The following is a 17,143-nucleotide window of genomic DNA, read 5'->3' as shown; positions in this document are numbered from 1 at the left end:
ATAACTTAATAACTTAATAATAATAAATGTTATACATTCACAGTGTATTGCATGCTTACCCAAATAGCTCAGAGATGTTTTGCTTTTTGAAAATCAGATGAAAGAAAGTAATTTAGATGAATTTTCTCTTTCTACTGTTAAGATGAAAAATTTGAAGACCTGCTGTAGTCCAGTCAGTCAAAAATGTTCAAATTGTCATATCTTCTAGCTTTGAAGTTTGTGAACAAGAAAACTCACAAGCCTCTGTTGAACAATAATTGTTTTGTTTTATTAAAAACATTCTTCTCGTATTTATAAAAATCTAAAAAAACACCCTGATCTTTAAAACTATCTAGCTCAAATTAATTGCATTTCATGACTTGACTAAGTATCTCTTTCACTTTCATTGGTGATACCAACATTATCATAGCTTTGCATGATCATAACATGTAAAGCTATGTAATATGTAGCACTAAATGCTTTTTCATGCAAAGTTCATTAATTTATTTACAATGCAGGTGCAAAAGAGTTATTAATCAATAAAATTACTTTTTAGAATAAATCTGTTGATGTTTGGGGCTGATGTGTATTTTTCTGTTTTATAATTTGTTTTCATTGAGAGAATTTTCCCAAGAACATTGACAGTTCTACACCAGAAAGGCCTGCAATCCCCAGCCATCCAGTTGTTAAAACCAATTAATGTGTTTTAATTTGTTCAATCAGGGTACTCAATATTTGTTCAGAGTATGTTATAGCTCACATTTACAAGTGACCAACACAGGTTAACCCAAGCTAATGAACTTGACCACATGCGTTGGTCACCTCAAACACCCTTAGCTAACACAAGACTCCTTCGCATGTTATTTCAAGAGACAATAAAGCCATGAAAGAATGCATTGTATTGTTGACCACAAACCTAAACTAATTAACTACAATCAAGGAAAGAAAGTCACTACTAACAATACCTGACTAACCTACAGGAAGTCTACACTGCACTGTTAATCTTGTATCTTTAAAATGCTTTTCTTCTCAATGTCCTCCATTTCCTTCAACACATATGCCACATTGTACCTCAATTCATGAAATTTGGACAAAGATACCTAGAATGATGTAAGACTATCTTTAATGAAAAATACAATTATGACACAGTCTTCATCTAACACCTAGTAAGTTTTATTTTATAGGCTGTGTAAGGTTATACAAACACAGATATGGTGTATCATATGATCGCATTTTGCTACATGGTTAATTATTTAATACAAGAAATAAGAAACTTGACCATTTACTGTTTTCATACATGTAGCAAAAAATTCAAGAAATTTAATATGTAAACCCTGCTCTCCCTAAAATCTCAATGTAAGTAGAAACTTTCATTAACGATAGAACACTAACCTCAAATGTATGGATTTTTCCATCACTAAGTTTAAGCTCCATTAGCACTGAAGGCTCAAGCACTCTGTTGAGAGCACTGAAAGATAAAGTCAAAAATAAACTCTCAATTTAGATGTAACCATTGGAGGGTGGTTGTGGTGGTGGGACCTAAGTACCCCCCCCCCCCCCCCTTAGATGGGCACACAGAGCCCAGCTGTGTAGAGGTTCATAAATAAAATCCTTATTATTCAGAGACCTCTAAGTCTTGACATCCAATAACTCTAAAGCTTATATTCTGCCCCTTATCAAAACAATGTAATTTCCATGAGATGTCAGTGCATGAAATAATATTCCGTCAGACACATTTTTCTGACTAAGTTTTGAAATTGTCCCCGTAATTTTGCACAAAAATTATTTCCAGCACTGTATGTGATGCACTTGTTAGCAGTCCATATGAAGGACAAATGGTATCCCATGTTTATACAATTTGGCTTTGGGGATTGACTTTGTGTTCCACTAGGGTTTCTGCTCTATAGATGCCATTATATTAGAGGAATGCAAAACATTGAACTGGAAATGCCATATGTTAGTTTGACTTACCTGGTGGATATTGCAACATCAACTCGCCATCTGAGTGAATCTAAGCTTGGCAGATGATTTCTGTTTTCAAGGGCAGCAGCATCAAATTCTGGTCTTCTACAAAAATAAATTATTACCAAATTTACTAACAGTATCAAATAACCTTTCAAGGACAAATGTCTGTAAATACATGCTGATTTCATTCTAAAGCAGGGTTCATACTCTTTTGAGCCCTTCAAATTTCATGACTTTCCATGACTTTTTCCATGACCTTTTCAAGTTTTCCCAGACCTTAGGTTTAGCTGTCACTTTCAAAAATTCAAAAATTTTCCTTGTTTTAGAGTATTTTTTGACCTTAAACAGTTCAACAGACAAACTCTGGCGTCCACCAAAATGCATGCCATTTACGCTGTTTAATTACTCCTCTCTATCTTACATTTTCCTTGCCTTGTCATCTGCAGTAACTAAACTATCAAACAAAAATTTAGTTTTCCAAAACTTTCAAGGACTGACAATTAAATTCCATCACTTTCCAGGCCTGGAAAATGAAATTCTTAAATTCCATAACTTTCCAGGTGTTCCATGACCTGTACGAACCCTACAGAGTTACAAGAGACATGTCTGAGAAGGGAGGAGAGGAACCACACACAAGTAGCTTTTTGTTGTAGCAATTACTTTTGGGGATTGACTTTGTGTGCCACTAGGGTGCCACTAGGGTGTCATGTACTAGCAGTTGCTATTGATATGCACGCTGGCTTCTTGATAGTATTACATTCCATACTAAACGCTTCAGTGATTCTCTAGAGAAACAAGACGCATACCAAGAGAAACAAGAAACGAGACAAGAAGTGGTAACTTAAACGTACGTTTGAGCGGTACTGTACTTAGGATGTAGTGCTCAATATTATACTCACCCCCCCCCCCCCCCCGTTCATTATTATATAAGCTAGATAAGTATGTGTGGCACCAAATGGTAGCTGCATGATTTTTGAGTCGTTTTGATTGGAATTAAAGCAATGACCTTGTTCCTTTTGGTCAGGAATAGACTCTGGCATGAAATTGTGTGTATATATTTGGAAGAAATTAACTTTTCCCAGCCAAAATTCAGCCAGTATCAAGCCCTTCTCCTTCCACACAAATGGGAGCCATTCAGCCACTGGCTCAGGTCATGTTCACAGATTCTACATGTACTATTTCTAAAGGTCTGAAATAAGGTGTCATTTTCTGGGCCCAGGTCTGAGAAAGGGTATCCAGAATCACATATTTTGGTCTGAAATAGGGAACAGGTCTGAAGAAATGCACTAAACAGCCACACAATGTATGTCACGCAGAAATTATTAAATCACCATTGGCACAATTATTTAACTATCCAATACAATCAATTATATATATCACAATACTCACTTCTCTCCAAATACCATGCTTGACAAATCAGGAACCAATTCTCCAGGAATCCTTCAGACAAACAAAACAATGACACCTTTTTTTATTTTCGCAGGCAGAAAGCAGCAGTTCACACAAGTCTATGTCCGTGTGAACTTGATTTGGAGGGAGGCAGTGTGGACAGACTGAAATGAATTCTGTCTCCTTTATTTCTAAGTTGTAAAAGTACAATTATTAGGATAATATATCTTCTGATATTGACCAGATAAATCACTATCTAGTGGGTAAGTGTAATGCTATCAAATTGATGGTGGTCGCAATTCATCTGGTGGATAGCATCTCCCACTCTTTGTACAGTGGGGACCAGAACCAGGGGAGCAGGCAAAAACGATTAACCATAATTCACCAATGAACTTGGCAACTGCTCAGACCTATCAGTATCATTATATATGGACTTTCTTACTTTAGTTCTGCAAGGTCTGCCTTGAACTGCTCTGGTTTTAACGACGTCTGTGGCAGACGTAGAGCACTGCGCAGTAACGAGTACAGCCCAGCATACAGACAGGATAGAGTGTCTTCAGTTACAGTATCTGACTGAAGTCTCTGAAGTAAGCCATCGTCAGGAAGCTTTCCCTCAATAACTGAGGCAATAACTAAACACAACAGCATAGTAGAGAACAGAAAAAAAAATGCCTGTTAAATTCCTCAATCCAGGCACTTAGGATTCAAGACTGAAGAGGAATGCTACCTGTTTCACACCCACCAAGTTCACACTCCTGAACACATTATAAAACTCTCTATTTCAAGTTGGCCTCTCCCTTCAATGGATTAAAGAATGAGAAATGAACATGTTTTGTGTGATGTTATTTCCTTATGCCCACAGTGTTGGTGAGAGAAAGACAAATTTTAATACTCGATTGCTAGTTGAGTCGATGTGGGCGTGAACTAGGTGGGTGCGAACTCGCTTGGGGCGAAACCTCCAGCTACAGATACCCTGAAGAATTTCCAAGTCAAGACAAAATTTCAAGTTCTATTGCAGCAACACCAATGACTCTATGGCATTGAACAGTTTTCAATTCAGTATGAAAATGTCCTGTTTTATAAATTCGCCCATGAAGGAGACTCTTAAGCCCTGTCCAAACAGGAAATGTTTGGAGATCAAACACAATCAAAACTTGTTTGATGGCCAAACATTTTCCCATTTGGACACCTTGGTTAATTGTGTTTGCTAAGACTTGAACCATGACAAACGCTATTTGATCAATCATTGTGAAACATTTTGTTCGTTTGGACAGTTACCAAACATGTTTGATACTGTTTGGCCACTCAGTAAAACATCAACATGTTTGTTCACCAAACAATGTTTGAATGTGTTGGACAGCGCTTTAGACATTGTTCACACTTGGTGTCCGTGCAATGGTGCCTGAGCTCCGGCGCAAAAAAGTGTTACGTTCAGACACTGGGTACTCCAGGTACCCAAGTACCATTTAGTGCCCGAGTACAATATCGAGGCCTTGTACCAAAGCACGGACACTGTACCTGAATTCTGGTGTGAGTGTTGGAAAAAAAAAATGTGTGTTCACATCAGCGCCTAGCGAGAATCATTCTTGGGCACCGTGCTCAGACACTAAGTGTGAACATAGCCTCAGCAGAACCTCGTACAATCAAAGGTCGAGAAACAGCTGAATGCAAATTAATATTTTCAAGGCAACTTACCCTGCAAAATCTTTCTAAATAAAGCTTTATCTACCGAAGTTAAATGGGGTATCATTCGCTTTATTTCGTCTGGAATTCTTGGACCAACAAACAAGGTATTTTCCGTCCAAGAAGTAATCGCTGAACTGGCGCGTTCACGCGCCATATTGGACTTCACTCTCGTTCCAGACGCCTCCTAGATTCAGAACGAGGCTACGACTATGGAAGCCCGGATGCCACGGTTATGCCTAAATCCTACCGCTCAGAAGGACAACCGAGGAGTACTAGGAGCGAGTTTCCGAGTCGAGCAGTTTTCGGAAATTGTCGGCTATTCCAATATGGCGGACTATACCAATCACATAAATATGCGAATTGCCAGTGGTAAGACTATGTTGATCAACAGGACAAGTACGTTTTTATTCACCTGACAAGTTAAGAATAATGTGTAGAGAGTAAAGCAGTGAGTTGTTCGGCAAATGCTGTATATTTCTTTAGATCTCTTCCCGTCTAGTTCGTAAACCGTAAATTTGTACACCGGCTAACACATTACACTGTAGACGTCTTTGACTTATAATGGGCACAAGTGTTTTTAAATACGTCGTTCCTTCAGGACGAATTTTGTTATTGATTCGGCGGATCCCCGAATTCAAACTTCCTTTGCCTTGTCCCTCTGGCCGGTAGGATCTTGGAAATACTACCGACCAGTGGGACAGCTTGTGTATAAGGTAATTGGACGTAAGTCCATGCACATTTTTATTTGTAGAATAGTTTGATACATCGCTCTTTAGCCTTACACTACACTAGATTATCACTCTACAGTAATATTTCAGTTTTTTGTGATCTTGTCCCTCTGGCCGGTAGGATCTTGAAAATACTACCAGCCAGAGGGACAGCTCGTGTACAAGGTAATTGGACTTAAGTCCATACACAGTTTTATTTGTACAATAGTTTGATACATTGCTCTTAAGTTTTATACTAGACTAGAATCACTCTACAGTTGAATCTTTTCAGTTTTCTGTGATCTTGTCCCTCTGGCTGGTAGGATCTTGAAAATACCACCGGCCAGAGGGACAGCTTGTGTGTAAGGTAATTGGACTCAAGTCGATGCACAGTTTTATTTGTAGAATAGTTTGATACATTGTTCTTTAGTCTTACACTACATTAGATTATCACTCTACAGTAATATTTTCAGTTTTCTGTGATCTTGTCCCTCTAGCCAGTAGGATCTTGAAAATACTACCAGCCAGAGGGACAGCTGGTTGTGTATAAGGTAATTGGACTCAAGTCCATGCACAGTTTTATTTGTACAATAGCTTGATACATTGCTCTTTAGTCTTACACTACACTAGATTATCACTCTAAAGTAATAGCTCAGTTTTCTGTGATCTTGTCCCTCTGGCCGGTAGATCTTGAAAATACTATTGACCAGAGGGAGAGCTTGTGTATATTAGGTAATTGGACCTAAGTCCATGCACAGTTTAATTTGTACAATAGTTTGATACATTGCAATTTAGTCTTACACTACACTAGATTATCACTCTACAGTCATATCTTCAGTTTTCTCTGACCTTGTCCCTCTGGCTGGTAGGATCTTGAAAGTACTACCAACCAGAGGGACAGCTTGTGTATAAGGTAATTGGACTTAAGTGCATGCACATTTTCACTTGTAGAATAGTTTGAAACATTGTTCTTTAGTTTTATACCACACTAGAATGACTCTACAGTTAAATATTATCAGTTTTCTGTGATCTTTTCCCTCTGGTTGGTAGGATCTTGAAAATACTACCGGCCAGAGGGACAGCTTGTGTGTAAGGTAATTGGATTCAAGTCCATGCACAGTTTCATTTGTACAATAGTTTGATTATTGCTCTTATTGCTTAAGTCATAAATCAGGCTTGAATATTGAGGATTCCCATTTATATGAAGGTTATCAGACACTTGATTTCAATTCCTTAATAAAATTTATTTTGCATTCACTCCAAGTGAAACAGAGTGCCAGGCAGTACTAGGACACATCTCTGATATGTCCAGTGGGCTCAAGTTGTATACATCAATATTTAATATATTATTTTGTGACTTACATACTCTGTGTAAGGATAGAGGAATCTCTTCAGGAGGATTGTTAAACTTAAAGAGTTGGATACTGTTCCTTAGCATTGTAAGACTATCTGTTTATGAAATAAACACAAATTAAAGTAACGAAAATGGCCTATTGTTTTTTTTTTGTGAATGGTGTTTACCTTTAAACAAAATAGGTTTAAGGAAATCCTTTATTTAACCAAAACGTATTGCTTACAGGACAATGACCTGACATACTCACAAAGCCACTCTCATTGCAAAATTTCTAGTCTATTTCCCTCATGTTTATTAAGCCTGTATCCTGCAAAGGATAAGTCACTTCTAAAATGAGGCTTTCTAAATAACAAGTGTAAATAAGTGTAAATAGTTAATAAGTGTAACCGCAGTTACCCTAAAAATTAGTCAGATTGAATAGTTTGCTGAGTTTGCATATTTGTGCACCCATGAGTAAAATTGGGAGGGGGGGCAGGGGGGTGGGAGCCCCAGAAGAATAGGGGGCAGGAGGCAGGAGAGGAAAGGGTGGGAAATGGGAGTTCTACAAAGCCGGGAATCATTTATTAAGCATTAAAATACTTTCAAAAACAAGAACCCAAATGTTTTTTGACTTACATTTAGCTTATCTTGAGACTTCTGGACTGAAGGAAAAATTAAATCCGCCCTTGGACTGAAAAACTGAGGCCAACTTCTGGTAAAATTGGAAACCCTTTTACAGCGGTTACATCATAGGTCATCAAATGTTGTCATTTAAACTGTCAAACAACGTGAAGAGCTAGAGGAGCAAGGCTGAAGACAAAGGAAAACAGGAAAAGAAACGCCAAAGGATTGCGCAGATAAATGATAAGTATGTGTTTTGAGTGTCCTTATTTACAGGGGACGGAGCAAATTGGGGGAGGGCGGGAGTCAAGAGATAAAGGTACGGGAAGCAGGAGAACTGGGAGGTTCTGACCCGCTTTCGCCCCCCTCCCCTCCCCTCAAAAAAAAATTGTTAAACAACAGCTTAGTTGAACGCGATTAAGTTTTTTAGTCAGCACACAAAACAATTATATATAAATGGAACAAATAGAGCTACCGTTGCATTAGAAAGCTTATAGGGGTCCTTATGATGTAGGTAACAGAGTCAATGATCTCCCACCCCCAGTAACTAGTCTCAGACAATGTAAATTGCACATGATGAAATTGGCATGAAATAGGCAGAACATTCAATTGACAAAGACTCTGGCAGCAATGTTGGATGATAAGAACAATAAACTAAGCCAATTCTTTTGTTAATGGTCATCCAACATGGCAGCAATGGCATTAGTTAGATATATGCCAGTTAGTTAGATTTATGGTAATATAAATGTGCCAGGCTCTTTGTCTGCACTTAGTCCACACAAGCTCGGGCTCTTTTCACTGAACATTTTCTTACACATTTTAATTGAATCCCTATACATAGGATACACCTATGCAAAAGAATGATTATGATTGTGGTGTCTTTGTCTGTATGGTAAGCTGTGCAAATACCATATTCTATCAATTACCATGTAATCAGCTTGGCTTGAGTTAATTCAAATCAAAGTGTTCATCTTTACCTGAACTGATCACTTGTGCTAGAGATACATTTTAAATTCATTGGTATTATCTATGTTTAGTTTCCAGAGCATCTCAGCAGGGGAGAAACTCCTAATTTCAACCAGGTATTTTGAATCAAAAGCAAGTATCAACACTTCTCATCACATGACAAAGTAATGGAAAATCAATTTAAACCAAACTACATGGATACCAACTACACATCTCCTATTCATAGTACTTTCTTGCAGAAATTCACTATGTTTGTCTTATTTTCCAGGATGACATTCCCTTTCTCCATGAAGTGATGAAAATGCAGATCTTACAGCAAATGCTACCAAACTGAAGGAATGTACATTCAAAAGAACTCAAAAGTTCTCATAAATAGTAAAATATTAATTTTGCTTGAAAAGGATTCACCTCCATATTTCCTTAATCAGTTGTACATATATATATATAACAGTCTCCCTCACTAAATAAACACTCTAAATCCATCGTTCAACTTAAGATTCCACACTGATACTGGCATGTTCATTGATTCAGAATTATTGCAATGGCAACAGAGCATGAATAGACTTTTACAGACACCATGAACTTCAGTCCAATTACCTTATACACAAGCTCTCCTTCTGGCCGGTATTTTCGAGATCCTACCAGCCAGAGGGACAAGATCACAGAAAACTGAAAATATTACTGCAGAGTGATTGTAGTGTAGCATAAGAAGTAAGACTAAGCAATCAATCAAACCATTCTACAAATAAAACTGTGCATGGGCTTAAGTCCAATTACCTTATACACAAGCTGTCCTTCTGGCCGGTAGTATTTTCAAGATCCTACCAGCCAGAGGGACAAAATCACAAAAAACTGAAAACATTACTGTAGAGTGATTCTAGTGTAGTGTAAGACTAAAGAACAATGTATCAAGTTATTGTACAAATAAAACTGTGCATGGACTTGAGTCCAATTACCTTATACACAAGCAGCTGTCCCTCTGGCCAGTAGTATTTTTAAGATCCTACCGGCTAGAGGGACAAGATCACAAAAAACTGAAATATTACTGTGGAGTGATAATCTAGTGTAGTGTAAGGCTAAAGAGCGATGTATCAAGCTATTCTACAAATAAAAATGTGCATGGACTTAAGTCCAATTACCTTATGCACAAGCTGTCCCACTGGTCGGTAGTATTTCCAAGATCCTACCGGCCAGAGGGACAAGGCAAAGGAAGTTTGAATTCGGGGATCCGCCGAATCAATAACAAAATTCGTCCTGAAGGAACGACGTATTTAAAAACACTTGTGCCCATTATAAGTCAAAGACGTCTACAGTGTAATGTGTTAGCCGGTGTACAAATTTACGGTTTACGAACTAGACGGGAAGAGATCTGAAATATACAGCATTTGCCGAACAACTCACTGCTTTACTCTCTACACATTATTCTTAACTTGTCAGGTGAATAAAAACGTACTTGTCTCGTTGATCAACATAGTTTTACCACTGGCAATTCGCATATTTATGTGATTGGTATAGTCCGCCATATTGGAATAGCCGACAATTTCCGAAAACTGCTCGACTCGAAAACTCGCTCCTAGTACTCCTCGGTTGTCCTTCTGAGCGGTAGGATTTAGGCACAACCGGATGCCACTCGGTGATACACTTGATCGCTCGCCCCTTCCCTGTCCTCCCCTCCCCCCACCCCCCCCCCCCCTCTACGTTCGACAGGATCCACATTAGTGGTAATGTATTACTTGAGGTCTTTATGCTAAATCGAGACTAATCTTCATGTCGATTAAAACAGAGAGGAGTTATTTTCCTGTTTAGTGAGCTCGTATTCGGGCTCGGGGCGAGAAAATAATTCATTTGAACATGATTTTGAGTCATATATCATGTAGTCATGGCAACTGTCATCTATGTTACTTTTTCGAATTGCTTTCGACGTTTAAAATTAATATCTGGAGGGAATAGTTGGTCAATATATATAACAACGAAGAGAAAATAATAACCAAAAGCAAGCCAAAAGCATAGGAAATTTAAAAGAATGGTTGAGAAGAAAATTAAGAAGAATGGCTGAACTGAAAAATTGGCTTTCGCCCTTAATTTCGGACCTTTCGTGAGATACTTCATTTCTCTTTATTACCACAACAGTTTGGATTTTAGGAAGTGACACAGTCCCCTGGACAGCGTCAATAATTTCTTTAGCCCAAGAACAACAAAACAAAGGAAAACTCCCGTTCTACGACTGGTTACCTGCTGCAACCTTACAGGGGCACCCAACGACCGTTTTCTCTCTAATGCTGTTAGATGCTGTTTTAGGCTATCTGGAGTACTTTTAAAGCTCTGTAGGTTAATTTTAGGTTGCACTAAAAAATTTTTATCTGTTCGGATATTCTAGGGGAACTTGAGTATTCTCGAATTTATTAGGGCTTTTTTGTCCATTTCCCGAAAACCTTAGGTCTTATCGCCTTTCCGAAAATGATAGCTGACCTTTTTTCGGTACTCAAAACGACATTTTCAACAGTCCGAAAACAACAGACATTAAATTTCTCATATCACGAAAGTGCGAGGTGCCAATTCTCTCAAGAAAATCAGAGGGGATTAAAGGCCTTCCGAACAGATAATTGACCGAAACGATCCGTTGGGTGCCCCTGACCTTAAACCCTTATGGTAATTTATGTTGTATCAATGAACACCGCTACATAAATATTTCAAAACTCAGGCCCGTAACCCGTAAACCTCACTTAGAAAAAAAGTGAAGTTCCTTTTTTTAATTCTAAATTTCAGTTTTTCCTTTCTGCTTGTTTTAGATAGGGTGCACTCTAGATGTAAACAATCCACTCATTGTCAAGGCATTATTTCGTGACAACGATACCTTTCAGTGACATTTACATATTCTGGCTCGTTCGATGAAGTATTCGATATAAAGGGATAATTTGCATGCCGACAAAATTTCATAAAACCTTTGTTGACGTTGCGTGCGCCAAGCAAGGCATAGAGAGAAGCATCCGCAAATTAAAGCCGCGTTGAGCAGGAAAGCAGTGGGAAGACAGATTACACAAGAGAGGTACTCTACAGTCATGTAATCTCATATCTTATTTTCGATTAGTACACCACGGTCGTGAATCGAAATCTCCCGCCCTCGTGCGGTTGAGCGATTCGAAGAAATGATCAAGCTCTTGTTGACTTTCTCCACAATTCGTTTTAAAATAGGCTTCTAAAAGCGCTGAAAATATTTAAAATTGTATTATTGGGAAACGTCTTTTGGCTTCTTTCGTTCGTAAGTACGGGGAACATACAAAGTCACTGGAGTAAGAACTATGCCTCCTCAAGCGGTTTTTTGAAATCGCCAGTTTCTTAAACACTTTTTCTAGCGCAGTTAACTCACTTGAACAGGAATGGTCGCAGTCGACAGCTGTTTAAATAAAGTCACTTCGACGTGAGATTAATAGTGTAAGAGAGCAATGTTTCAGGTCAGGTTGGCCCCACAGACATAGGCTTCGCTCCAGCGGCTGTACGTAAATTAAAACCACATTGAATAAATTAGCGGATCATTCCTTCAAGCGATTTATGTGTTCTTGACACTTGTACAAAAGAGCGGGCAAATATAGCGCGGAGAAACATGTGAAGAATCAAGATTTTGTTTATATAATTTTAATTTTGGGATGATCGATAGCACATGCAAGCATAAACTTGTTCAAACCACTAATTGTCCGTGGTGTCTTCTTCACGTTCAGTCGCGTCTCCTAAGAATTTGACGGACAAAACTCGAAGCCATAATTTTTATTTAAATTGCTTAGCATGAGTTTATATCAATATTTCTTGTTATTAACTGAGAGCTCAGAAAGCGGGCACAGATTAGCTTAATAGCTATCAAAACAATTCGACCTTCGCAAATCAAAACACGCCCTTTTCGTCAGCCATTTTTTCTCGGTGTGGTGCGGCTCATTGTCTATAGGTTAAAACCTTTTCTTGTCAACATCAATGAAGTTAAAATAACGATTAGTGCGGTGGAGCATCTGCCAAATACTGAGAGAAAAACAACCACGAAAAGCATAAAATTTTAGACTTGTTTTGCAATTTAAGTACATTAAAACTCTCATTTCAATTACTTCTGGCTCGATTAATATGGAAATTACTGTTACTTAAAGAATTGACTGAAAGTGGGAAAACATCTATAGACGAACAACTGTAATTCAAGGCAGCTTATTTTTGGGAATATTGCAGTTATTGCAGACCATATATACTGACAAAGACGAAATAATTGGTTAACAAAAGGTGACTCGTGCGATAAGATGATTTCTGGTGATTTATATGGAAATTACTTTACCTAGAAATAATTTAAAATATCTAGACGAACAGTTATTTAAAGAGAATGCTGCAGTTATTGCATGCAGACCATGTATATTGGCATAGACGAAATAGATGAGATCACTTCAAAACAGCTACCTAAATTAGCAGAGATCTTATCGAGCTAGTATTCTCATGCCGATTAATATATATCAGACTGCTCAACACTCCGTATTTTAGCCCCCGTCTTCACTAATGCGTTTTCGTGGATGTTTTTTCAAATATCGGCCGTGGCGGTGATACGATCGAAACCCCTCATTGTTTTTGCCGAAATTGCATACACTCGACTGAAACACTGTCCACCTGAGTGAAGATATTTGAAAACAAAACCCGTACTCGTATGTGATATGTGTGGATGATACGCGAAAACATATGTATTAATCAAAAAACGGATTACAAGGGACTGGCGTGAAGAGTTTCAAAAGTTGCCACATTATGCCGGCAAAATTTCGAGTATAATGGCATAGGTGCGACATCAAGGATAAGGCTGAGATAAGAGCACTAATTTTCCATCATTGCGGTGCCATTTTTGGATAAAACAATTGTTTTCTTTTTCTTGTAACTATTTTAGCTACTAGCGTTTATTTCTTTAGTAAAAAAATGATAAATTACAGGCCATTTTAAAGTTCTACGCAGTTTTCGTTACTATGAGCACATTCGACTTTTTCCCAGTACATTCTCAGGCACTTCTAGCCCTGTAAGCCTGGTAAATTTCTTTAGACCTCATCGTTCCATCGCTTCCAAGCCCTACGTTTTTGTGCTTTATCCTTCTTGGTGGGGAAGGGCATTTTGGTGGCATCAGTTACGTGCATGAGGTACGTGTTGAGGTGCGTACGTGCGTACGTGTTGTTACGTGTTGAGGTACAACCGAGCATGATTAGGAGCCTGATATATATAGACCGGCCGGTTTGGTTGGCAGTGCTAAAAGAGCATGATACTCGATTTTAAAAGCATAATGTTTCTGGTCCCAGAAAGGATTGAAACGGTCATGACAAGTAGTGGAGAGGAACTCTGGAGAAAGGAAGTGGTTGATGACTTTATGGGTGCGTTCCCTTTTGGGGTGATCTGGATCAAGATCAGTGATCCAAGATCTGTCTGGATCAAGGTGCATCAAAGGAACCGATGAATCCACACTGGTCATGGATTCATCAGTTCCTGCGATGCACCATGATTCAGACAGATCTTGGATCACTGATCCTGATCCAGATCACCCCAAAGGAACGCACCCTATATCATTAATCACGATCTTTCCCCTGTTTTATTGCAGAAATCTAGCGTTATATTAACGACGACGAAGACATGAACGTACTTTGGGCGATCATTTGGTTCCTGGTTCTCTGGTTTCTGGCCTGGCCGGTGGGATTTTTCTGTGCTGGTTGGTACGTGTGTCTGTCGCCGATTGAAGCCTGTCTTGATGCCATCAAGGCTGTCACTGAGCTACTAATGAAGGGTGTCATGCTCCCATTGGAGGTCGCGAAGCATATGGTGGAAGGCAAAGCTGGATGGTAAAAGAAACTTTACGAGCTCAAAAAAAGTGTGACGAGAGTTTTTAATGGAGATCAGTTTCACGTTTGATCAAGGAACTGAAAGCGTCTTCAATAATCTTATATAATTAACTGTCGTATTTCTATACTCTAGCTTAGTGGGATCACCATAGAAAAAGTAGTATACTAATGGAAACAGAAAATTTAAAAGGTAGAGTAATGGTGCAGTCCCTGGTTTTGAATTTCTAATTTCGCTGACGTATTTCTGAGCAAAAAGTGCAATTTTGCGATGGGGACTCACTCTCTGTTTTCCAGTTGTCCATAATTCACTCTCTTTGCCCCTCAAATTTTGCATAAACTATTGCTGTGAAATATGGGAATATGCAGACCTACCAAGAGCATTTCACAACAATAGTTTATGCAAAGTTTTGGGGGGCAAACAGAGTGAATTATGGGCAATTGGAAAATAGAGAATGAAGCATGTACACGCAAGAGACCGTGTAACGCCATTTCGCATTTTTTACCATTTACCATTTTACTAATTTACGCACCAAACTCAATGTTTCAGATTAATTTGTTTTTTTTTATTATTATTTTAGAGCTACATATTTGGAACTGACGTTCCATCAGTGCCCACTTTGATCTTTTCTTTGTATCCCAGAATTCCGCGTAGGCCATTCATTGGCGTATAGAATCCCCAATTAGTTTTTTTAAGCCAAATACCATTGACAAGCTATTGACATTTAAATTAAGTCTTTCATTTCATTCATTTCATTTCGTACCGTTCGGTTGAATCATTTGATTGCTTATTCTACATTATTTTACTTTTAATTCCGTTGATATGGCACCTGTTCATGAATTTGTTAATGAGGAATATTTCCGCAAGGTACTTGGATCAGGAACAGAACAAAGACCACGAGAACGGAGAGAGCTGTTTAGTCTACTTGCGTTACGAATTTCTGGTTTTAATTTGAATTATTGGCACAGTTCTTTCTTTGTTATTATTCGATTTTATTGGGTATTTTTCCAGGCATAAGGGAGCCTGCACTTTATGTAAAGTATTCATTAGTAACGTTTTGACCCTTGGTAGTTCTTAAGATTTTCTGTTGTCTTACGTAGACTTGTTTTGCCCGCCAAGAATCACATTTTCCACAGCGAGTGTTTTATCATGGTATATTGACACTTTAGTTTGATAGCCTAATAACTCTGATTGAATTAACGTCGGTATTCTTGATTGGTTGGCTTCCAATGCGCTTTTCCTTCTTGTTGTAACAGTATAGTGATAACATACTCTGAATAAAAGTCGTGATTTTGGAATCCTTTGTTGTATTGCATGATTGAAAAGGGATCGAAGCTACGAACGACGAGGCCGGAATACATGAAGAGAGCATATGCGGTTACAGTAGTCAAAATGGGCAGTGACACAGTAGCCTCGATATGGTCCCTCTTCGACCCCAGTCCTTCTCCTCTGCTCGATGGAACTGAAGGCTCTTGTCAAAGGACCGAGCTCACCCTTGTCATGATAACGACTAGTCTGGTGAGGAACAACTCCGTGAAAACACGAGGGTTGCCCCGCGGCGCGTTTATACCGTCAAAATTCAACATTATAGATTGAGAGCTTTATGTCCTATTTAAACAACAAACCTTTTCGAATCGAGCGCCATGTTCTCGTGACGAACACGTTAAATCGATGAGGTACGGACGGGGTTTGGGGAGGGGGGGGGGGATACTCTACAAAGTTTAAAACGGGGAGGCTCTGCTCCGAGCTTCAACCCCTTACCTTTTTGTATACCATTTTGACAGAAAAGGTAACCCTTTCAGATGCTTTCATACCCGGCCCGTATCATGCCTGTATTTTCATGTAGTGCTTAATATGATACAGCGTCAGTACGAAATATTTTAATATATATAAAAAAAATATAACCTTTATTTACCCTCGGCAGTGTTATAACACAGGTGCTAGAGGGGCCGAGCAAACAACTGAAACAAATAATTCAAATTGAACATAACATTGTTAAGAATCCCAACTGACCGGAGGCAAACCAGTTGGCTATTTACAAGCATGGCCGAGGATTTGAACTTGGGGCTACCGAGAAACAAATCCAGGTAGCGGTCAGAGCGGGACTCGAACCTGGCACTGCTGGATTACGAGTCCGACACGCTGACCACTCGGCCACGCTGCCTCCTGTTATTAATCAAAGGCCCTTTCAATAAAATAACTAAATGACAGAGTTCCCTACCCTTTCATATACCTCAACTTGTGAAATCCCTACCCTTTTATATACCTGAAGCCTGAAAGGGTAGCCCTTTCGAGTGGAATCTCCACACATAGGCCATAATAGGAAGTAAACACCCCGGATACCTTCCAAATCAAGCACAATACTCATTTTCTCTTGATGAAATCGATCCTACACCAAACCGATAAGAAATCTTTCAAATCGAGTACATTAAATCGATTTATATCTTCCATTAACTTGACTAGATGCCTTTCAAATCGAACACATTACTCAAATCAACTGTACATACTCAAGATGCCTTGCTGGTATTCTGTATCCAAAACGGTTGGTCCTGTTGATGTGATTTATTTATTTATTTATGCCGCGTAGTGCTGTGCGGGTCATCCTCAGCAAGCTAGCTCCTCATTTAAAAGGCTCGTTTGAGTAGAGAGATGATGCAGGATGAAA

General features: G+C 38.8%; 1 protein-coding gene and 2 long non-coding RNA genes across 3 annotated transcripts; 2 read left to right on the top strand and 1 right to left on the bottom strand.

Moving 5' to 3' along the window:
- Window positions 1-246: 246 nt before the first annotated feature.
- LOC110065260 (COMM domain-containing protein 5-like) lies at window positions 247-5,213 on the bottom strand. Its single transcript, XM_089272773.1, has 6 exons — window positions 5,029-5,213; window positions 3,776-3,965; window positions 3,334-3,384; window positions 1,951-2,046; window positions 1,372-1,447; window positions 247-1,079 (listed from the first exon to the last, which is right to left on the bottom strand). Exons 1-6 carry the CDS (start codon window positions 5,171-5,173, stop codon window positions 978-980), a joined length of 660 nt encoding a protein of 219 aa, XP_089128899.1. The 5' UTR covers window positions 5,174-5,213; the 3' UTR covers window positions 247-977.
- Window positions 5,214-5,229: 16 nt separating this feature from the next.
- LOC149103947 (uncharacterized) lies at window positions 5,230-7,217 on the top strand. The gene is made up of 2 exons (XR_016201806.1): window positions 5,230-5,415; window positions 6,224-7,217. It is a non-coding gene; the product is annotated as an uncharacterized LOC149103947 (long non-coding RNA).
- A 3,287-nt stretch (window positions 7,218-10,504) lies between these two features.
- LOC149103946 (uncharacterized) lies at window positions 10,505-15,776 on the top strand. Its single transcript, XR_016201923.1, has 2 exons — window positions 10,505-11,692; window positions 14,243-15,776. It is a non-coding gene; the product is annotated as an uncharacterized LOC149103946 (long non-coding RNA).
- The last annotated feature ends 1,367 nt before the right edge of the window (window positions 15,777-17,143 follow it).

The sequence above is a fragment of the Orbicella faveolata genome, unplaced genomic scaffold (genome assembly GCF_042242905.1).
Source record: "Orbicella faveolata isolate gen_17 unplaced genomic scaffold, um_ofav_v1 contig_35, whole genome shotgun sequence".
Lineage (NCBI taxonomy): Eukaryota > Metazoa > Cnidaria > Anthozoa > Scleractinia > Merulinidae > Orbicella > Orbicella faveolata.
Note: the sequence above shows the minus strand (reverse complement) of the source record. Positions and strands in the feature narration are given on the sequence as shown.